Source organism: Ornithorhynchus anatinus, chromosome 17 (genome assembly GCF_004115215.2).
Source record: "Ornithorhynchus anatinus isolate Pmale09 chromosome 17, mOrnAna1.pri.v4, whole genome shotgun sequence".
Taxonomy (NCBI): domain Eukaryota; kingdom Metazoa; phylum Chordata; class Mammalia; order Monotremata; family Ornithorhynchidae; genus Ornithorhynchus; species Ornithorhynchus anatinus.
In genome coordinates this window covers 19,555,817-19,577,793 of record NC_041744.1, presented here as the reverse complement: position 1 = coordinate 19,577,793, position 21,977 = coordinate 19,555,817, and the positions used below count along the sequence as shown (strand labels likewise).

At 54.6% G+C, this 21,977-nt stretch overlaps 1 protein-coding gene across 1 annotated transcript in view; it reads right to left on the bottom strand.

Annotated features, from left to right (window-relative positions):
* The window catches only part of TMPRSS15 (transmembrane serine protease 15), a 62,193-nt gene that overhangs the window by 1,277 nt on the left and 38,939 nt on the right, over positions 1 to 21,977 (bottom strand). Inside the window, exons 14-28 of the mRNA XM_039914552.1 lie at positions 21,755 to 21,860; positions 20,432 to 20,582; positions 19,612 to 19,753; positions 15,490 to 15,579; positions 14,930 to 15,055; positions 14,170 to 14,310; positions 13,783 to 13,893; positions 11,695 to 11,827; positions 10,827 to 10,922; positions 10,143 to 10,192; positions 9,288 to 9,462; positions 7,700 to 7,881; positions 5,805 to 5,900; positions 3,099 to 3,238; positions 1,610 to 1,841 (exon numbers count right to left, since the gene is read on the bottom strand). Of these exons, the coding sequence (XP_039770486.1) occupies positions 1,610 to 1,841; positions 3,099 to 3,238; positions 5,805 to 5,900; positions 7,700 to 7,881; positions 9,288 to 9,462; positions 10,143 to 10,192; positions 10,827 to 10,922; positions 11,695 to 11,827; positions 13,783 to 13,893; positions 14,170 to 14,310; positions 14,930 to 15,055; positions 15,490 to 15,579; positions 19,612 to 19,753; positions 20,432 to 20,582; positions 21,755 to 21,860 (1,971 nt within the window). The remainder of the gene's footprint in view (positions 1 to 1,609; positions 1,842 to 3,098; positions 3,239 to 5,804; positions 5,901 to 7,699; positions 7,882 to 9,287; positions 9,463 to 10,142; positions 10,193 to 10,826; positions 10,923 to 11,694; positions 11,828 to 13,782; positions 13,894 to 14,169; positions 14,311 to 14,929; positions 15,056 to 15,489; positions 15,580 to 19,611; positions 19,754 to 20,431; positions 20,583 to 21,754; positions 21,861 to 21,977) is intronic.

Here is a 21,977-nt window from a genome sequence, read left to right as displayed (position 1 = left end):
GAGTAGACGGAGGTGTGGATCGTCTGGATTTTCCCTTTCCCAGCTAAATGCTCAGTTGAATTTATGCTGCGAATTGCTATGTGCACTCACTAGATAGACATATTTTCTCTCTCTCCTCGGAGTTGATCTCGACAAGATGAATTTACTGACCGTTTTACCGTGATCTATGGGCGTGGGCTCTTATCCTCCGTTGAACGAGCTCTTAGGGGACTGACTTTCGGGAACACGGGAAAAATCAGAGGCAGAAACGGAGGCTTAAACTGATCACGTTCCCCCACGATCAAAAAACAGTCATTTATTACTAGAATTCAAGCACAGAGATATTCTTCATCAGATCAGGTACTATCTTTGTTTCTCAGGCTAAGAGGAAAGGAGGGCGGGGAAAAGGACTAATAATCATGGTGACTATAAAGATAATGGTGATGGTAACGCCTGGGATTTGTTAAGTTCTTAATATTTGCCAAACACTGTGCTATACGTTGTGGCAGATGGACAATCGGAGCGGACAGTCCCTGTCCTACACGGGATTCACAGTTTGAGGAGAGAAAATGGCGACCGATAAACATTTTTCTTAGGTGAACCTTGCCTTCGGCAGGGTCTTCTGCAAATACGAAGGGCAGCTCCATGGATATGGTTTACAGGTGAGGAAGTTGAGGCACAGAGAGGTGAGGTGATTTGCCCAGGGCCGCCCAGCGGACCGGGGACAGAGCTGGGACTGGAACCGGGGATCTTTTGACTCCTGGTACCTTGCTCTTTCCCTGTTTTGTGCTTTGCGGTAACTTTCAAGCGCTTAGTACAGTGCTCTGCACGCTAAGTGCACAGTAAATGCCACTATTTGTTGACTCCTCTAATTTGGGGAAAATACGCCAGAAGACTGAAAGGGGCAGGAAATGGGGAAGGTGGCCGGTAGAAGGGACTGCAGTTAAAAAAAACACACTGAAATTTCAAATTGATTTAATTCCAAACAGCAGTTTTGATAAGACAGTAACTAATTTTCCTTTCTCTCAGTTTTAGAAGTTTAGGGATCAAGATGGCTTAGTAGAGAGAGCCTGGGGATCTGAGGACCTGAGTCCTAATCGTAGCCCCGCCAGTGGCCTGCTGTGTGACCTTGGACGAGTCACTCCCCTTCTCTGAGCCTCGGTTTCCTCACCTGGTAAATGAGGAGATTCCCTCTGGTCTCCCTTCCTCTTTTTTTTTCCTTTAATGGCGTGCAGAGCACTGTACTAAGCGGTTGGAAAGTACAATTCAGCGACAAATTAGAGACAATCCCTATTCGTTAAGTGCTTACTATGTGCACTGGGGTAGATACAAGGTTGGACACAATCCATGTCCCACATGGGGCTCACGGTCTTCACCCCCATTTTACAGAGGAAGGAACTGAGGCCCAGAGAAGTTAAGAGACTTGCCCAGGTCCTTCTGACTCAATCATTCATCCAATTGTATTTTTTTCAGCGTTTACCGTGTGCAAAGCACTGTACTAAGCGCTTGGGAGGGGACACGTCCCTTGCCCACAGTGAGCTCACAGTCTAGCGAGCCCGAATCCCAGGCCCGTGCTCTAACCACGAGTCCCTCTGGCGAGCCCGCCGGGGACGGGCCCGCGTCCACCCGCCGTCGGTCCCCTCCCCGACCCGGAGGCCCCTCCGTCCCCCGGGGCCCGGCGACGCCCGCGGACGCCGTCCGGCCGACTGGCGCAGGAAACGGCGGATCCAGTGGGCGAACACGGTGGTGCGGGCGTAGACTCCCGGACGACGGGGCAGGGCGCACTGGTAGCCGAAGGAGGTCACGCCCGCCAGCAGCCAGCGGCCGCCCTCTCGCCGGACGAGCGGCCCTCCCGAGTCCCCCTGCCGAGAGAGACCCGGGCCCCACGTGAGATAGCGGCCGCCGGCCCTCCCTCCGGCCGGGGGAGACGAGACGACGCCTCCCGCCTACCGCTCGTCCGACAGCGCTTGACCTTCGGCGCTCCGAGCTGCCCGGTGGGCACCTGAGGCCTGAACCGGACCCCGCTGACCGGACGTCCCTTTTATCTTAGTCTTTCCCCCGCCTCGTTGGGCCCGAGATCCCTCGCTCTTGTTCTGAGGTGAGAGGAATCGGATTCCGGGACCAGTCCCGGCCGGAGCCTAATCGACCCATCCAATCGCTCGACGACACTTACAGGACACGCCGGATGCGTTCCCTGACCCAGCGCTTAAAACGGCGTTTGACGCGTGATAAGCGCTTTAACGAATACCGTAGCAAAGACCAAAAAGAACCCCCCCAAAACAAGCCTTACGGTCTAGAGGGGGAAGCGGACATTGCTATAAATAAATAATTTATAATCTAAAATTTAGAGACACGGACATGAGCGCTGCGGGGTCGAGCCAAATCCGGCCCCCCAGAACTGCAAGATCTGATCGGACCCGACCGATTCATCTGATTACTACTGCTATTGCTATTATTACTATCAGTACTAGTAATTAAGTGCTTTCTCCGTGCCAAGATCACCCAGCGGACAAGAAGCGGAGCCGGCATTAGAACCCAGGTCCTTCAGACTCCCAGGCCCGGGCTCTATCCACTAAGCCACGGTGCTCTCCTGCTGGCTGAGGAAAACCCACTTCGGGCTTAAAAACAGTAATGACGATAATCATCATCGTGGCATCTGTTAAGCGCTCGCTACGGGCCGGGCACCGTACTAAGGGCTGGGGTAGATAGAAGGTAATCGGGTGGGACACGGCCCCGTCCCACAGCGGGTTCGCGGCGTAGAGCGGGAGATGGATAAGGATAGAAATAAATGAATTTCAGATACGTACGTAGGTGCTGTGGGGGCGAGGGTGGGGTAAAGTCAGTCCGTCAATCACATTTATTGAGCGTCTACCGTGTGCAGAGCGCTAGACTGAACCCTTGGGAGAGTGCAACGTCATAATGTCCAACCTGATGCCGCTGTGGCTTCCCCAGTGCTTAGGACAGCGGTTGGCACCTAGTAAGCGCCTACCAAGTACCATAATTATTATTATTACTAATTAACAGACACATTCCCCGTCCACAGCGAGCTTCCGGTCTAGAGAATGAGCTTATCCACCGAGGGAGATGGAGGGGAGAGGGGACGAGGGGCTTTTATTTACCTGGCAGGAATCAACCCCTCCTCGCTCATAGCCGCCGCACATCATCTTGGCGGTGATGATGTATTCCGGCATCCACCGCTGGCATTGTTCGTTGGAGACCAGAGGGATCGTGGCTTCTTGTAAAACGGCGGCGGTTGAACCTGGGCGAGAAGAGAGCCAGTGTCCCCATCATTCCGATCCTAAGGCACGGCGGGCAACCATCCGCCAGAGTGGTTCCAGAACCTTCCCTCTCATTAAAAACAATAACAACGATGATAACTGGGGTATTGGCGAAGGGCTTTTGTGCCAAGCCCCGTTCTAAGCACGGGGGCGATCAGGTCGGACACGGTCCCTGCCCCACGTGGGGCTCACGGTCTTAATCCCCATTTCACAGATGAGGGAACCGAGGCCCGAGGAAGTGGAGTGAGTTGGCCAAGGTCACACAGCAGGCACGTGGTAGGGCTGGGATTAAACGCTCCATCTTCTGACTCCCGGGCCCGTTCTCTTTCTATTAGGCCATTACCGAGCGCTGTGGATATAGTAAATGTAGCTGGCTCGTTTCTCCATCCTGCAAACCTGCACCTCCTCCTTTTTCTTTTTTTTTTCAGTAAACACTTATCAAATACGACTTCTGTGCCAGGCACTGTACTATGTGCCGAGGGAGTTGAAAGCTAATCGCGTTGGACACGGTCCCCGGCCCACATAGGGCTCCCGGTCTCTATCCCAGTTGACAGATGAGGGAACGGAGGCACAGAGAAGTGAAGTGATTTACCCAAGGTCAACCAGCGGACAAGGGGCGGAGCTGGGATTGGAACCCAGGACCTTCTAACTCTGTTCTACTGCACTCTCCCACGTGCTCAGGATGGTTCTCGGCACATAATCCTTTTTATTATTATTAAGTGCCGTCGAGTCGTTTCCGATTCGGAGCAACTCCGTGGATATACTTTCTCCAGAACGTCCCGTCCTTTGCCATGATCTGCAAACTTTCTAGTGGTTCTTCCGTTATCATCGTTCATTCATTTAATATTTGAGCGCTTACTGTGTGCAGAGCACTGTACTAAGCGCTCTCCATCCATCTAGCTGCTGGTCTGCCTCTTCTATTCTTTCTCTGGACTTTTCCTAGCATTCTCCAGAGAATCAAGTCCTGATTCTGTGTCCAAGGTATCCTAATCCAAGTCGAGTCATCTGGCCTCCCAAAGACCGCTTTGGTTTAATTTTGCTCTAAAACGCATCCGTTTGTTTTTCGGGCCGTCTGTGGTATTCACAGAAGTCTCGTCCAACACCACTTTTCGGAAAAATCGACGTTCTTTCTATCCTGTTCTTTCACCGTCCGGCTTTCGGATCCATACGCCGTCACTGGAGACACCACACCACAGAGTTGACAGTTTATATTATATTATTCCCGTGACTAGCAGCGAGAGAAATGAGGGCTGATTCGACTCAGCAAGTGTCAAAAAACGCAACCCTCGGAGACCCTCATCACCCTCTTACCTGCGGTCCTCCTAGCAACCAACCTGCAACTTCACAGTTACCTTAGTTACGGAACAAAATAGAGGGGTAAGATCATCGCGGGCGGAGGTCAATCACAAGCAAGGGTCCATAAAATGCATTAGAAGCGTCCTATAAAAGTAGCTGGGGTATTTATTGAACGACCCCCTCGAGTCGGGGCACCATGTTGAGTGCTTGGCCTACGGTACCTCCTGCCTTTAAGTTCCCTCAGGGCACAAGGGATGAAAATAACGTCTGCTTCCTCAAGTCGACGAAATGGATGGCTTTAATAACCATCAGCGAACAAGCAAGGCTTAATAGGCTCTAAAAAGGTTCCGTGTGCCAGGATACGCCAGGGCCGGCGCACTTCGAGAAATCCAACTTCGTTCGGAGGACGGGGAACGTGTCGAACAACTCTGTAATCGCTCACTAAATAGAGAGGCGGCGTGACTCAGTGGGCAGAGCACGGGCCTGGGAGTCGGAAAGACCGGGTGCTAATCCTGGCTCTGCCACATGTCTGCTCTGCACCCTTGGGCAAGTCACGTCTCCGGGCCTCCGTTACTTCGACTGTAAAATGGGAATCGAGACTGGAAGCCCCTGTGGTTCAGGGACCGTGCCTAACCTGATGAACTTGTATCTACCTCAGCGCTTAGAACAGTGCTGGGAACATAGTCAGCACTTCCGGAGCACCGTCATTATGACCACTGATTGACTGTACCGTGTCCCGTTAAGATAGAGGATAGAGAGTCACTTTTCTCTTTCGCTTTCAAAGGCAATCAGTCCCCCGATTAGACCGTGAGCCCGTCGAAGGGCAGGGACCGTCTCTGTCTGTTACCGATCTGTCCATTCCAAGCCCTCGGTACAGTGCTCCGCACAGAGCGGGCGCTCCGTAAATGCTATCGACTGAATGAATCGAGGGATCGATCGATCGGAGGATTGACGGAAGGCTTGTGTGACGAATGGAAGACCTCCGCTGGACGGATTTGACGAGAGACACGGAAGTTGGTTGGTGGCCGCCATTTTGGATCGGGAGGCGATCTCTCGGTCAAGCGGAGAGGGTCGGGACCGTGGACCGTTTCCATCGGGCCCGGTAGAATGCCGTTTATCGTTTATTATTATATCGTACCCTCCCGAGCACTCGGTACAACGCTCCGCACGCACTAAGCGCTCGATAAATACGTCAGTGAAGGAATGAAAGGGTCGCCACCAACCTCCCGCCCTCGAAGCCTCAAGGCTCACCTTGAGAAGAGGTTTTCCCCCAACCGGCGATGGTACAGTCGATCCCAGGTGGAAACGGTTGATCGGCTTCAGGTAAACAGACGGGCTGGATGTAATCTGGAAACACGGACACCGTTTGGGAATGCCCATTAGTCCCGGCGCCTAATGGGAAAGGGCCTGTTCATCCCGGCTTCCTTTCATCTGACTCTAACGCTTTGTCAGCCAAGCAGTGGGATTTTAGAAGCATTTCAGAAGCACTAAATCACGTTAATTCACGTCGGAAGGCACCGCCGCCTCGTTCATCAATTCCTTTTAAGAACTCCTCCGTTTTCTTCATCCTACTGGAAGTTCCCCCACCCATCCTCCTGGCCTCTGCTTTGAACAACAGCCTCCTGGGTCTCTTTCAGATGCCATTTCCCCTCCTCCCCGAGGTGTTTAACTCTGCGGACCCTCTGAGGTCCCAGGACTGTAATAATAATGATGATACTGATGATGTTAAGCACTTACTATGTGTCGAGCGCAGTTCTAAGCGCTGGGGTAGATACGAGCTTTACCAGATGAAGAAACCGAGACACAGAGCGATGGAGTGACTTGTCCGAGGTCAGACGTGGCGGAGCCAGGATTAGAACCCAGGTCCTTCTGACCCCCGGGCCCCTGTTCTATCCATTAGGCCGTACCGCTTCTACGGTACAGTTTCGGGGCTGGGTCTGGGGTCACCCCCGGTCTAGAGACAAACCTTGGGGGTTTTCCCCCAGAGGATGGAGGGAGGCAAATCTCCGGGAATACTAAACGTATTTATTGAGAAGCCACTGGGTATAACGTCACAGTGATAGGTTCCGGGTTCTAATCCTGGCTCTGCTACCAGCCGGCTGGGTGACCTCGGACAAGTCTCTTAACTTCTCTGGACCTCGGTCACCTCATCTGTAAAAGGGTGATTTTAAGACCCCAAGCTCCAGGTGAGACAGGGACTGTGTCCGACCCGATCGCCTCGTATTTATCCCGGGGTTTAGGACAGCGCTCGGCAAACAGCGAGTGCTCTTCGAATCTTTCTTCAAATGCCGCCGGGTCATATCCGACCCACAGCGACTCCACGGACACGTCCTCTTCGGAACATCCCACGTTCGGTCATGAAGTCGCTCTCGTACGTGCGTCCGTAGCTTTCGTGGCAAAGATACGGACGTGCCTTCTGCCACGCGGCCAAAACTTGAGTTCTCCGCCATTATCTCCGATTAACGCTTTGATCCCTTGACCATCCGCCTGTGATTCTTCCCCACGCGGCTGCTGCCCAGCACAGGTCGAGTGACTCTGTCTACCACTTTGGCTTAGACCTTTCCATTCTTGGGAGCCCAATATGGCACGGCTCTAAGCTTCATCAGCGAACGCACACTCTCCTGCTACGGTGAGATGTCCGTTCACGGGAGAGGCTTAGCCAATCCACAGTCATTATTATTAGTAATAATTAGAGTAGGAGTGACAGGTTTTTAAAAAATGGTACTTGTCCATCGTTTGCTACGTGCCGGGCACTGTCTTAACCGCCGGGATTGGTAAAGGATAATGAGTTTGGACCCAATCCCTGTCCCACACGGGGCGCACAATCTTAATCCCCATTTTCCAGATGAGAAACTCAGGCCCAGAGAAGGAAAATAACTTGCCCAAGGCCTCGCAGCGGACAAGCGGCGGAGCCGGCATCAGAACCCAAGTCCCGACTCCCAGGCCCATTAAGTCACGCTGCTTCTCGATGGCATTAATTGAGCTCTTACAGGTACAGAGCACTGTACTGAGCACTTGAGAGAAGAAAGTACAATAGACCCGGTAGAGTTGTGTCAGGGGGGGCTGACAGGTGGATGAATTCCATTTAACCCGGTCGTGAAAAAAGCGCGTAAACACATCGGGCCCCTCGGGGCCACGTCCTTTACCTGTGTAATTCACCGTGAGGTGAAGCCGCATCATGGCAAGGTCAGCGTCCTTGGTCCGCTTGTTGTAGAGAGGGTGGATGACGATCCGGTCGATCGTCCGTCGGACGGCGTGGGGAGACGTGAGGTTCAGCGTGCTGTGGAGCCCGAGGAGAGCCTGCCACCGGGAGGGGATTAAATTCCTCCTGGAGAGCACAGTCAAGGAATTCTGCTCTTTAGAACCACGCGGGGACTCCGACAGCTGCTCATTCGTTCGTTCGGTCGTATTTATGGAGCGCTCGCCGTGTGCGGCGCGCTGAACTAAGCGCTTGGAAAGTACAATTCAGCAACAAATAGAGACGATCCCCGCCCACGACGGGCTCACAGTCTAGCAGGGGGGAGACAGACATCGAAACAGGTAAACAGACAACGGTGGAGCGTGGGTGTCTGTCTTTAACCGTTTACGTCCACAGGTCTAACTTATTTATTCCTATTAATGTCCGTCTCCCGCTCTAACGATAACAGTAACGACGGTACTTGTTAAGGGCTCACTTCGTGCCAGGCACCGTACCGAGCACCGCGACGGGTGCGAGGAAATGGGGTCGACACAGTCCCTGCCCCTCGTAGGGCTCAGGCCCCACGAGGGGCTCACGGTCTAAGTAGGAGGGAGAAAAGATATCGAATCCCTTTTTGGCAGATGAGGGAACTGAGGCCCAGAGATGCTGAGCGACTTGGCCGAGGTCACACGGCAGACAGGCGGCGGGGCCGGGATCAGGACCCAGGTCCTCCGACCCCCACGTCGGCGCCCTGGCCACTGGGCCACACTGCTTCTCATTTGGGGGCGGTGTCGGACTGAGTGGGATGAATGCCGGGCGATCTGGGAGACGGCCGGCCCCGGATACGGGATTCTTCCGTGGATTTGGGGCATCGAGCCAACGGAGGACGGCTTACGGTCTGGAAGGCTCCCAGTTGGGTGGGAGCCAGTAACTCCATTAGTAGCCGAGTCAAAGGCCGAGGCAACTGAACGTTTCAGACTTCGAGACCCAACTCTACCGAGTTTAGAAACCCGAGCGAGGAGCAGAGCGGCCTAGTGAACGGACCTAGGGCCCGGGAGTCGGAGGGTCTGGGTTCTAATCCCGGCTCCTCCGCTTGCCTGCTGGGTGTTCTTGGGAGAGTCACTTCACTTTTCCGGCCCTCTGGGAGATGGGGATTCGATATCCGCCCTCCCCCCGAGTTAGACCAGGCTCCTTTTAGACGGCGAACGCTCTCCCACGCACTCAGAACAGTGCTGGGCACCTACTAAGTGCTTATTACTATTACTATCATTACTATTACTACTATTACAAGTATTACTATTACTATTGGGTGACTTGGCCAAGTTCACACAGCAGTCAGGAGGAGGACCGTGTCCAACCTGATTAGCTCGTATCTATTCCGGCCCTCGGGACGGCGCCTGGCGTATATTAAGCCCTCCACGACAACCGATTAAAAAACAACCCACCCCGGGAAGAGCTCAATAAACTCGCCTGACGAAAGAGCGAAGGAACGGACGATCGAGGGAGGTCTCGGTGCCGTCTCCCTCCCTCACCCACGGCAGGATTCCGGCACTCACCCGTACACGCAGTGGGCCGCCGACACCAGCCACTCGTGGTTGACCAGGGAAGCGCCGCACGAGAAACGGCCGTTGTAGAAGAGCGCCACTATCCACGGCCACTCTCCCTCGCGGGCGTCCGCTCCGCCGACGATCTTGGGCCCGGCCTCTTCGGCTACCATCTTCCGTCCACACGCTACCCGAAGACCGGGGGGTGGGAGAGCGACCCTGGAGCAGGTCGGAAGGCCTCCCGCTCCTCCCCGGGGCCCCGGAGGAACCGCTCTGGGCCCTCCTTCCCTAAGGGATCCGGCGGATTCCGGGAAAATCCCGGGGCCGGGAGGCGGAAGCGGGTCCCGCCCGCGACGATGGTCGATCCCGGGAGCGGCTCCGGTGTCAGAGAGGGACGTCCACGCCTCACACCCTCCCTCTGCTCCCGGGGTCTTACCGAAAGTTATCAATAATAACAGTCATGATAACCGTGGTACCGGTTAAGCGCCTACCACGTGCCAAGCACTGTTCAAAGAGCTGGGGTAGATACAAGTCCTTCAGGTGGGGCACGGTCCCTGTCGCACGGGGGTCAGACGCTCTTAAACTCCATTTTACAGACGAAGGAACCGAGGCCCAGAGAAGCGAAGTGACTCGCCTAAGGTCACACGGCAGGCGCGTGGCGGAGCCGGGATTGGAACCCGGCTCCTTCTGACTCCCAGTCCCGGGCTGTCTCCGCTAAGCCACGCCGTCCCTCTGCTTCACGGTCCGTCCGCACCGTCTCCCCGCATCCTGCTTCGGAACCTCGGCCCCGGGGGCTATCGTGGACACCCCCGCCCCTCCGCCCCGGCCGGCCAAGGCGGGTCCCGGTCGCGTTGAGTAAATACTCACGGCGGTAATTGCACCGCAGGTGAATCGTGCGGTCTCCGGGGCACCGATTCCTGCAAATCGCACAGAACTTCCATTGTCATCTCGTTCGCTCGTTCGATCGTATTTACTGAGTGGGCCTACTGTGCGCAGACCGCTGTACTGAGCGCTTGGGAGAAGACGATACGGCAATAAACAGACACATTCCCCGCCCCCAACAAACTCACCTTTCGAGACTTTCCACCCCAGTGTCGTGTGCCGAAGGGTTTTCGCTTCAAATGCCCGGGGGCCGTGAGGAAGTCTTCCCTTAGAGGAGCCACTGCTCGAATCCTTGAATCACCGAACGCTCTGTGCCTCAGTTTCCTCAACTGTAAAATGGGGCTTCAACCCTCCTCCCGTCTACTTAGCCTGTGAACCCCCCCGTGGGACAGGGACCGAGTCCATCCCGATGAACGTGTTTCTACCCCAGCGCTCAGAACGGTGCTTGACGGAGAGTAAGCGCTCAACTCGCTGGGGGCAGGGACTGTGCCTGTTTATTCATTCGATGGTATTTATTGAGCGCTTACTGCGTGCAGAGCACTGTACTGAGCGTTTGGATAGTGTTTACTGATACACTGTACTCTCTTTGCCCATAGTGAACACTTGATAGATACAACTGAATGAACAAATACCATTAAAAAAAAGATTTCAGACATTTTGAGAGCTCACCCGGGTATCAGTGTTAAACTGCCATTTGGGGCCGGGCTTAGGGTCACAAAGGATCCATTCCCCGTCGACAATACGGATCGGGATGCGTTCCCACTCCTGGGAAGAAAAAGCATCGCAGCTTCAGACACTCCCCAGGGGATAAACGCCACGAGCTACGGGATTCGGGTTCTTCTGACTCCCGGGCCCGGGCTCTGTCCGCTAGGATAGAGAGATAGCGTGGCGTGACGGATAGAGCCCGGGCCTGGGAGTCAGAGGGTCGTGGGTTCTAATCCCGGCTCCGTCACTTGTCCGCTCTGTGACCTCGGGCAAGTCACTTAGCGGCAAAAGCACAGGCGTGGGGATCAGAGGTCGTGGGCTCCAAGTGACTTTGGGCAAGTCCCTTAACTTCTCTGGGCCTCAGTTCCCTCATCCGTAAAGTGGGGATTGAGACTGAGCCCCACGGGGGACCACCTGATCGCCTTGGATCGACCCCAGCGCTTAGAACAGGGCTTGGCGCATAGTAAGCGCTTAACAAAATGCCATTATTATCATTCACTTCCCCGAGCCCCATTTACCTCATCTGTGAAATGGGGATTGAGACTGTGAGCCCCACGTGGGACAGGGACTGTGTCCAACCCAATCTGTCTTTACCCCAGCGCTTAGTGCAGTGCCTGGCACATAGTAAGCACTTCAAAACCAGAGTTAATATTGTCATTCTCCGGGCCTCAGTTCCCTCAGCCGGAAAACGGGGATTAAGACCGCGAGCCTTACGTGGTATGGGGCCCGTGTCCGGCCCGATTTGCCGGTATCCACCCCAGCGCTTCCAACAGTGCCCGGCACGTAGCAAGCGCTTAACCAACACCACGGTTATTATCATTTTTATCATTACCCCAGGCTCAACAGCCGGCAAACTTCGTCGGAGACGCCGGGGCTCCAGTTCTCCGCACAAGCTGTCCTCCATTCCCTTTCGACCCGGAACTGGACCAGCCCGCTGTTGCTGAGGGAGCCGTCGAACAGACGCACTGGTGGGAAGGAGACGTCACCAGTTGGAGAGACGGAAGGCTGGTCAGAGATGGGCAAGCGCATGGGGGGGGGGGGGATAGGACGAGCCCCAGCGCCTTGTTTTACTTAGGCTCTCGAGTCGTCTCCCGCCCACGGCGACTCCACGGACCCACCTCTCCCGCAACGCCCCGCCTCCGCCTGCGATCGTTCCCTTTCTTGGATCCGTGGACTTTTCTTGGTCAAAATCCAGGAGTCGTTTACCACCGCCTCCTTCCATGCAATAAACCTGACTCTCCACCCTCGACTCTCTCCCGTGCCGCTGCTGTGGGTGACTTTAGACTTATAGCGGTTGGCCTTCCGCTCGCTAGGAATGGAATGGACGGGCCTCCGCTTGACTCTCCCTCCCGTAGCCGAGACCGGTAAAGTACTGGAAATTCTCCGGGTGTGATCCTGAGAGGGGGGCCTAATGCATATCTGTAGGGAAGCAGCGTGGCTCAGTGGAAAGAGCCCGGGCTTCGGAGTCCGAGGTCATGGGTTCGACTCCCGGCTCTGCCACCTGTCAGCTGGGTGACTGTGGGCGAGTCACATAACTTCTCTGTGCCTCAGTTACCTCATCTGGAAAATGGGGATTAACTTGAGCCTCACGTGGGACAACCTGATTACGCTGTATCTCCCCCAGCGCTTAGAACAGTGCTCTGCACATAGTCAGCGCTTAACATACCGACATTATTATTATTATTATAATATATAGAGAGAGAGTATAGGATATCTGTAATTTATTCATTACTATTGATGTCTGTCTTCCCTTCTCGAGACTGTAAGCTCATTGCGGGCAGGGAATGTGTCAGTCTATTGCTGCACCGCACTCGCCCGAGCGCTTAGAACAGTGCTCTGCAATAGCAACAGCTGTGGTATTTGTTACACGCTTACTATTTTCCAGGCTCTCGCCCTCCGAGGGAAGTTCCGGGAAAACGGGCTCATCCTGGGAGGATCATCTTCCGGCCTCTCCTCCACTTCTCCGTTCCTCACGGACTCCTTCCTCTGGATATCCATCCCCCTTTCCCTCCTCTGCCCTCTTCCACCCGTCGATCCATCCCCACACGTCCATGAGGAGCTTTCGGACTCCCGCAGCTCGAACCTTCCGGTTCTGGAATTTCCCTCCGTTCTTCCGCAACTGCTGAGTTTCCCTGGACTCATTTCCCAACCCCGTAGGCAGGGAATATTCCCCCCAAGCAGCTCCAGCGTTTAGTACAGGGCCTGACACGTAGTAAGCGCTTATCAAACACCATCATTATTATTAAGGAGAGTAGCCTAGTGGATAGAGCACGGGCCTGGGAGTCAGAAGGACGCGGAAGTTCTAATCCCATCTTGGCCACTTCACAGTGATAACGAATAATGATGATCGTGGTACTGGTTAAACGCTCGCGATGCGCCAGACACCGTACTAAACGCCGGGGTGGATACAAGCAAATCGGGTCGGACGCAGTCCCCGTCCCGAGAGGGGCTCACGGTCTCGATCCCCATTTTTCAGATGAGGTAACTGGGGCCCCGAGAAGCGAAGCGGCTTGCTCGAGGTCACACGGCAGCCACGTGGAGGAGCCAGGATTAGAACCCATGACCTTCTGAGTCCCGGGCGTGGGCTCTATCCACTAGGCCACGCTGCTCCTCTATTCACAGCAACCATCCGCCACCGCGCCAAGAACCGTCACGGCAACCGCCCCCAAGACAGTCATCACGGCCGCCGCCGAGACGGCCACCGGGGACGATCGCGCCCGGCCGGTGACACGTTTCTTCCTCCGGGGTCTCCCGGTCCTCGCGATCTCAGGGGCTGTGAGGATTTGAACCCACTTCCCCCTTCCTGCCCAACGCTCCTCTCCCCGATTGGCTAGAACGGGGCTCCGCCGCCATCCTCCTCCGGTCCACCGCCCATGTCCCAAGCTGGACGAGGGGAGGGTTGCCCTCGGGGATCCCCTACCGCACTCGGCTTCGTCCGAGCCGTCTTGGCAGTGTCGGTGTCCGTCGCAGAGGTGCTCGGCCGCGATGCATTCTCCGCTCCCACACCTGAAACCCCCTCCTTGGCATGGTTCTGATTCAAGTCGGGGCACAAGGCGGGGGGAAAAAAAAAAAAAGAAAACCCCACATGAGGTGGATCTCGGAAGGGCTGGTCCTGATTTGGACAGAGGAGGTAACTGAGGTCCACAGAAGTGAAGTGGCCGTTGAACTGGATGTGGAGCCTGACGGTTATCATCCACTGAGGCAGAGATTCCCCCTAGAAATACGACAGGTCACGGCCTCGGGTCTCCCGGTCGTGAAGTCTGGAGGCAACCCCTTGGGGACACTGGGTCCTGGGCCCTCTGCCTACCTTCCATTCCCAGATTGTACCCGCTGGTGAAGTTGGCCAGGAAGCCACTTCTCCCCACAGTCTTGTCGGTGATGAGGAGGACGGTCATCGTGTTGGTGGTGGAGTAGACGTCCTGCATGGGCCCAGGCCCCGTGTACACGGCTGTGTTCGTAGAAAACGCAGGTGGGGTCAGTGACCCGGGGAGCGACAGGGCACTCCTATCGTGGCTGGGCTTGGGAAACTTTTGGGAAAAGGCGCCTCTTCCGAATCAAATTTCAACGGGGCTCGGGCCGGCCCCGAGAGAAGGACTCCGTCCCTAAGTCGAACCTCAGATCTCCCCATCTCTCCGGGTCGATCGATCGTCTCGGTGGACGGCTACCAAATCCCCATCACTGGAGAATCAAGCCTGGGACACAGGAGAGGAGGAGGCTGGCGCCTCGCTCCGACTTGGGTGGCTTTGACTTCCGTCGGGGAACCGTTTTCCAGAAACCAGGACGGCTTCCCCAGCACTTCCAGCCGGAAGCCGAGACACGGCTGGGCGACACCGTCCGTCCCTCGTTCCCCCATCGGGCCCCGTGCTCTGTGTGATCTGGATCTCGGGTGGCACCCTGGGTGACTAGGAAAAAGGGTCACAAATTTTCGGGACCCCCTCTTCCCCATACAATCGGGATTCAGGGTCACCCTACCTACTAAAAAGGACGATTTCACACCCGGGGGGAGGGGGTGTCGGAGACGCACATGAGCCTCCCGTTAGAATTCGCCTGCCGTCAGTGACACCTGCCTAGAAGCCGTGAGTCCTCTCCGCTGCCATCTCTGACTTCGACCACATCCACGACATTCTCTAAGTCAAACGTTTGAAAGTGAAGTCGGATATTCTTCCCTTCTTCCGCGTGTAAATACCAGATACCTGGAATGGGGGTAAAAGCATCCGCTCCTCATCACGATGGCCTTTATGCTGTAAACGACAAATCCCCTTTTCTCCCCCTATAGCTCACATTTCCCCGAAGAATCATTCATTCAGTCATATTTACTGAGTGCCTACTGTGTGCAGAGCACTGTTTTACGCACTTGGGAAAGTACAATAGAACAGTAAACAGGCACATTTCCCGCCCACAGTGAGTTCACAGTCTAGAGGGGGAGACAGACATTAATACACATAAATACCTGAATTACAGATATACGCGGATATATTCGTACGTGCCGTGGGGATAGGAGGGAGGGCGAATGAAGGGGGAAAATCAGGGCGACGCAGAGGGACCGGGAAAAGAGGAAAGAGGGGGTTTGGTCAGAGAGACAAGAAAGAGAGAGAGGTGAGGAGGGAGGCGACGACGACATACTCACAGAAAGCTTGATTGGGGTAGATGTTCGGGTAATTCATCGAGCTGAACGTTGAATTGGGCTCCGAGAGTTTCACGGGCCCTCCGCAGTTGGCTGGAAGGAAAAAGAGCGGGAATTGTTAAGAACTTGCTGTTCCTGTCCGTGAGCTTTTGCTGGGAAACATGCACAGACAAGTCCCACGTTAGTCAGACTTCCCTTTTCTTTCTTTTTCTTATGGTATTTGTTAAGAGCTTACTTTGTGCCAGACACTGTTCTGAGCGCTGAGGTTGATACGAAGTAATCAGGTCGGACGCAGTCCCACACAGGACTAACGGTCTTAAATCTATTTTACAGATGAGGGGCCTGAGCCTCAGAGAAGTGAGACAAGAGACAAGTGGTGGAGTTGGAATTAGAACCCAGAACCTGCTGGCTCCCAGGCCCGTGCCACTGAGCCACCCCGCTTCTCTGCCTCAAAAGCGGGCTTCGATAATTCGTCCGTTACGCCACTTATCCAACATGGGCTCGGTGTCAAACCTGGAGACGGAGACAATGTAATCAGATGGAAACCGTCCCCTGGCTCACACGGGGTTGCTGATGGAAGGGGGTATCTTACGTTTATTTTTCCTATAAGGGGAGTCAACAGGGAATCCAGGTCTCCCGACTCCCTCACTCACACACTTCCCATCAGGTTGCTCCCTGAAAAGTTGGGTTCTCAGTCACTGCCCCATCTTTGGATCTCCCTGCAGGCAGTGAGGGGGAGGCAGAAGGGATACCCAACCCAGGGGCGGTAGCCTAGCGAAAAGATCACAGGACCCGGGAGTCAACGGATCTGAGCTCCAATCTCAGCTCCGGCCCTAGTTCGTTTTTTTTAACGTCATTTCTTAAGCCCTTACTCGGTGCCAGGCACCGTGCTCAGCACAGAGGTAGATACAAGCAGTTGGATCACAGTCCCTGTCCCACGTGCGGCTCACTCTTAAACCCCATTTTACAGGTGAGGTAAACGAGGCCCGGAGAACTTGAGTGACTCGCCCAAGGCCTCCCAGCAAACACGTGGAGGAGCCGGAATTAGACCCCAGATAGCTTCTGACTCCCAGGCCTGTGCTTTTTCTGCCGGGCCTTGCTACTTCTCGCTTGCTGTGTCCCTGAAATTATCTAGGCCTCCTCTCCCTTATCTGTAAAACGGGGCTTCGATTCCTTTTCTCCCTCCTACTTAGACCGCGAGCCCCACGTGGAACGGGGACTGCGTCCGATCCCATTAACTCGTACAGTCCAACGCCTTCGACTTGTTTCCGATCCACAGCGACGCTATGGATATATCTTCTCCAGAACCTCCCGTCTTTGTTCCCCGGTAGCCATCCCGATATGTAGGGCCATAGAGTTTTCTTGGTAAAAAACAGTCCGGTCCTTGACCCGTAATAAGCGCTTTACAGATATCAAAACTACTGCTGTCGTTAGGGGAAAGGGAGGAGGGGAACGCGGGTGCAATTTCACCAAGTCCCCCAGCCCACGGCCTCGGCCAGCCGACAGAGTCGGGGTGACCGTTCCCCCGTGGCAAAAATGCCATCCTGCCTTCCGCCTGCATCTCTGGCCTTCCCTGACCCTCCATTAGCCTGCAATCCGGAGGACCGGAGCACTGGGAGCAGAACTCTGCCTCCCCGCGTCCCCAAGATGCTGACTCTCGGTATCTTCAGGGAGAAAGGAAAGAGCCCCGAGTGGTTCCCTGTCTTTGGAATATCAGAGGGGCACTCCTCGAGATGAATTTCTAATCCCATTACTACATCCAAGAGCCGGCGAGTACGGGTCCTTTTCACCTCTGGCTTAAGGAGATGTGTGGGGAGCTTCAGAGCACCGATCTGCCGGAGCATCTCATCACGCTAAGCCCCGTCTACTCTCCCGGCGGCCCAGCCAGGTGGGAGAGGCTGCGTGATTATCTTTATGGAGCCAGCGTCGGCTCCTAAAACGCGGTTCCGAAAGTCTGCGCCGTTATTGAGAAGCAGCAGGGCATAGCGGACGAAGCACAGGCTCGGGAGACAGGAGGTCACGGGTTTTAATCCCGACCCCTTGGGCAAGTCGCTTCATTTCTCTGGGCCTCGGTTACCTCATCTGTAAAACGGGGATCGAGACCGTGAACCCCGTGTGGGACGGGGACTGTGTCCGACCTGATTTGCTTGCATCCACCTCACCGCTTAGTGCGGTGCCCGGCACACAGTAAGCGCTTAACCAATACCATAATTATTATCATCATTATATGGGACAGGGACTGTGCCCAACCTGATTAGCCTGCACCTACTCCAGCACTTAGTACGGCGCCTGGCACCTATTAAGCGCTAAATAATGATAATAATAATTACCGTATTTGTTAAGCGCTTACTACAGCCTTAAGAAATACCATTATCATCTTTATTATTGGCTGAATCTGGCTGATCTGACTCTATTGGATCTTGGCGCACGGTGCGTGCTAAACAGACGCCGCTATCGTTATCATTATTAATGATGTTACTAGGGGGGAAGGGAGAGACGTTACTAGTTCAGCCGAGATGAACCTGCCGAGCTGTTCTCATGCGAGGGGCTGCCGTGCTCAATCCATCCATCTCCCTCTCTGTTGGCAGGATTGATTTTTAAGGGCTTGCTCCCCTGACAGGCGTTTTAAAACAATATGTAAATAAGACAGGCCGGTGGTTGCCAAGTGATTTATAGACATCTTTTGTTTGGTGGCTTCTGCTCTTTTTCCAAAGCTTTGGTCTTATTTATGGCATCTTCTGATTTACGGAAACGACGACGACGACGATGATAGCACCAAGATAATACCAATGATGATAATAGTATTTGTTAAGCGCCTCCAATGTCCCGAGCACTGTACTAAGCCCTGGGGCAGAGGCAAGGTAATCAGGTCCCTCACGGGGCTCAAAGTTTAAGTAGGAGGGAGAAGGAGAGGTAATGAATCCCCTTTCTATAGGTGAAAAAGCATAGATGTATAAACGTCAGGTGGGAAGATCAGTTGCCTCGACCGTAATACGGCAAGCCTTTCTTTTGCTCTACGTCCTTTCGAGCTGGAAAAGTGTCAGCTTTTAAAAAAAATGGTACCGGTTAAACGCTTACCGTGTGCCAGGCACTGTACTAAACGCTGGGGTGGATACAAGCAAATCGGGTTGGACACGAGTCCCTGTCCCACATGGGACTCATAGTTTTACTCTCCATTTTACGGTTGAGGAACCCGAGGTCCAGAGAAGTGACGCGAATTGCCCAAGGTCACGGAGCAGACAAGTGGGGGAGCGGAAACGGAACCCAGGTCCTTCTGCCTCCCGGGCCCACGCTCTATCCGCTGGGCCACGCCGCTTCCCGGTACGGTGTGCGGAGCACTGGACTAAGCGCCTGGGAGGGTCCGACAGAGGGAGAAGCCAAAACGTCCGCTCACGAAGAGCTTAACGGGAAGCGGGGACAAAGGAGCCCTTATAATCAATTCCCGAGGGAAAGGGAAACTCAGCCTCTTCTTCAAGGGAGGATAACGCCCCCCTGGGCTCACGCCCCGGTTTTAACTGGCACAGACCTTGTCCTCGGGTGTGGGGACGCTGCCCGAGGAGTAATCCCCTCCGTCCTCTTTTACAGCCATGGCTTCTGGTGCCAGCTGCAAGGAGGGCTCAGGTCTATCAATCGGTCGCTCAGTTACGCGGCTTCAGAAGCATCCTCCGACACAGGCCACTCAACCTGGAGGGACCGACCGATCGAACGAGTGAATGACGGGATGTTTTGGGGGAGCTCTTGGGGGACCCTTGGTTAGCAGCCAACGGGCATCTGCGGTTTTCGGGCTCCGAGCTCCGGTGAGACCCACGGCCTCGGCGAGAGGGTGGGGAGGGTGCGGGGTGATGGGCTCCGGCTTGATCGTCCAGTGGGGTAGGGCCGGGGTGGAGGGGGAGACCCCCTCCCTGGAGAGGAGTTCGCGGGGAGATGCAGGAATCCTGGGGTCTTGAAGTTTTAACCAGATCAGAAGAGGGTCCTGGGGCGCTCCAACCCTCTCCCCAAAGAGGCTCTGGAGGCTCCAATCCTCCCCCGCAAAGAATGTCCGTGGGGCTCCGACAATCCTCTCCCACATCCAGGCCGCGCCCCTGAGCGGAGCCAAGCCCGCCGGTTCCCGGGGGCAGTACTCACTGGGAAACTCCGGAGCCGCCGTCGTGGTCGGGACGGGCGTGGGCTCCGGGTACGGGCCGGCGTTGCAGCTTCCGGCGGCCAGGCCGACGTCGTCCAACGCTATGTCGCTCGGCCCACGGTTCCGGTGGGCGTCGAAGGCCACCTGAAATTCCCAAGAGATGGATGGGCGCGGAGCCGATACCCGACCGTCCGCAGCCCCTACGGCTCCAGAGGTTCGGCCCAGAGAGAGCAGAAGCGAGGCTGGCCCTCTGCCGTCTTGTGGGCGGGTTCATCCGGCCCCATCTGGGGCCCAACCTTGGGTCTCCCGATGCTGCTTCCCTCCTCTCCCTGTGAAATCAATCTGTCCCATCCTATTGTACTCTGCCCCTCTCCTCCTTTTCGGGGAGCGCACGATTGCCAGCTCAACCACTTTTTCCTTTCCTTTCTTTTCTCTCTCTCCCTTTTCTTGCTTTCTCCCTATCTCCCTTCCTTTTTCTTTCTTTCTCCCCCTTCCTCCATTTCTTTCTTTCTCCCTCCCTTTCTCCCTTTCTCCCTCTTTTTTTTTCCTCCCTCCTTTTTTCTTTTTCCCTCCTTTTTTCTTTCTCCCTCCCTCTCTCCCTCCCTCCCTTTCTTTCTCTCTCTCTTTCCATTAATATCTGTCTCCCCTTCTATCCTGTAAGCTCACTGAGGCAGGGAATGTGTCTGTTTGTCGTTATATCATACATTCCCCATCGCTTAGTACAGTGCTCTGCACACGGTAAGCGCTCAGTAAATACGGCTGAACGAATGAGCGGATGCACGAACGAACAAATGCAAAGAACAATATGACATCTCTGCTCACCTGAAAAGGAACGGTTTCATTCAACGTGACTTGGCCATAATTCCAGTTGTCCCCATAATTGCCTTCCTTCTGGAAAACGGTCTTTTCACCATTGTGTTCGTCGCTGATATTAACGCTTAAACGATATACGGCATCCCCATACATATGATACCTGGATTGGAAACAAAAATCAACCCATCCGTCATACTACCCAGCGCTTACTGTGTTGACAGCGCTGTATTAAGTGCTTGGGAGAGTACAAAATACAAGAGATTTTCGGGGTAACGTATCTCATCAAATGAATATTTTCACAATATCCCCATCTCCACTTTTATTTGTGATGATAAAATTTAGAGAAGGGTACTTTAAAAATGTCTTCCTAATAGCAACAGTGAGGACAATGGTCCACAGTAAGCGTTTGGTATATAATAATTGTTTTATCTGTTAAGTGCCAGGGCCTATACTAAGCTATATACTTACTATACTGGGCTGGATACAAGCAAATCAGGTAGGCCACAGTCCCCGTCCCACGTGGGGCTCACGCTCTCAATCTCTATTTTGCAAACGGGGTAACTGAGGCCCAGAGAGGTGAAGTGACTTGCCCAAGGTCACACATCAGACAAGCGGCAGCGTTGGGATTAGAACCCATGACCTTTCGAATCCCCGGCCCCTGCCCTATCCACCACACCGAGATGTACGATAAGTGCCGGGGTAGAGAGAATCCAAAGGGACCCAGTGCCTCTCCCTCAAGGGGCTCACGGTCTAGGAGGGAATAAAAACAATCATTTCCTCCCCATTTTACAGATGAGGAAAGAGAAGCTCAGACAGATCACGCTTTCCCCTTGTCTCCACCGCTTTCCCGTTTCAAGACTCTACAGAAATCACGTCTCCTCCTCTTCCCTGATTAATCCTTCATCTTCTCATTCTATATTCCCCCCCCCCCCCGCCCCAAATGCTTATTCAGTATCTGCCCTTCAGCTGAGCACTGGGGCTCCCTAAGCGAAGCACCTATGTTCATCTTTTTATGCTTTATTGCTTCCCACTAGCTGTAATTTCTTTCAGCATCTGATTTCTCTGACGTAGGATAAGGTCCTCGGGGGCAGCGATCGCTAACTGAATCATTCTCTCCCAACCACGTCGCGCATCGCTCCGCACAGGCTAAGCGCCGGGCGGACGCTCTGGCTGTTGGCGGAGTAAATCCTTCAGAGGGTTGTTAATCAATCCCTGGAAACTCTTTCTAGCGGAACTCTGAGGCCGAACACTTGGCCCGTTTGCCTCGAAGGCCTTCTAGATTCCAGCGGGAACAATGTCGACGTGAAAGCGGAGTCATAAATTCCACCGTACCAGAAGCTGAAGCACACTGGACCCGAGGCGGGCACCAGAGGGAGACTTAAAAGCCGGACTCTCTCCCGTCTGCCTCCGGGTCCGACGGGCGTAGAGATATAAAACCCTGCAAAATGGCAAAGGGGATCAACTGTAAGGGGTGGCGTTGGCTGTGGGGAACGGATGAAGGGCAACGGGGAGCGCCGCTCGTCCGAGAGGCCTGACGGCTTTCGTTGGCAGGGGG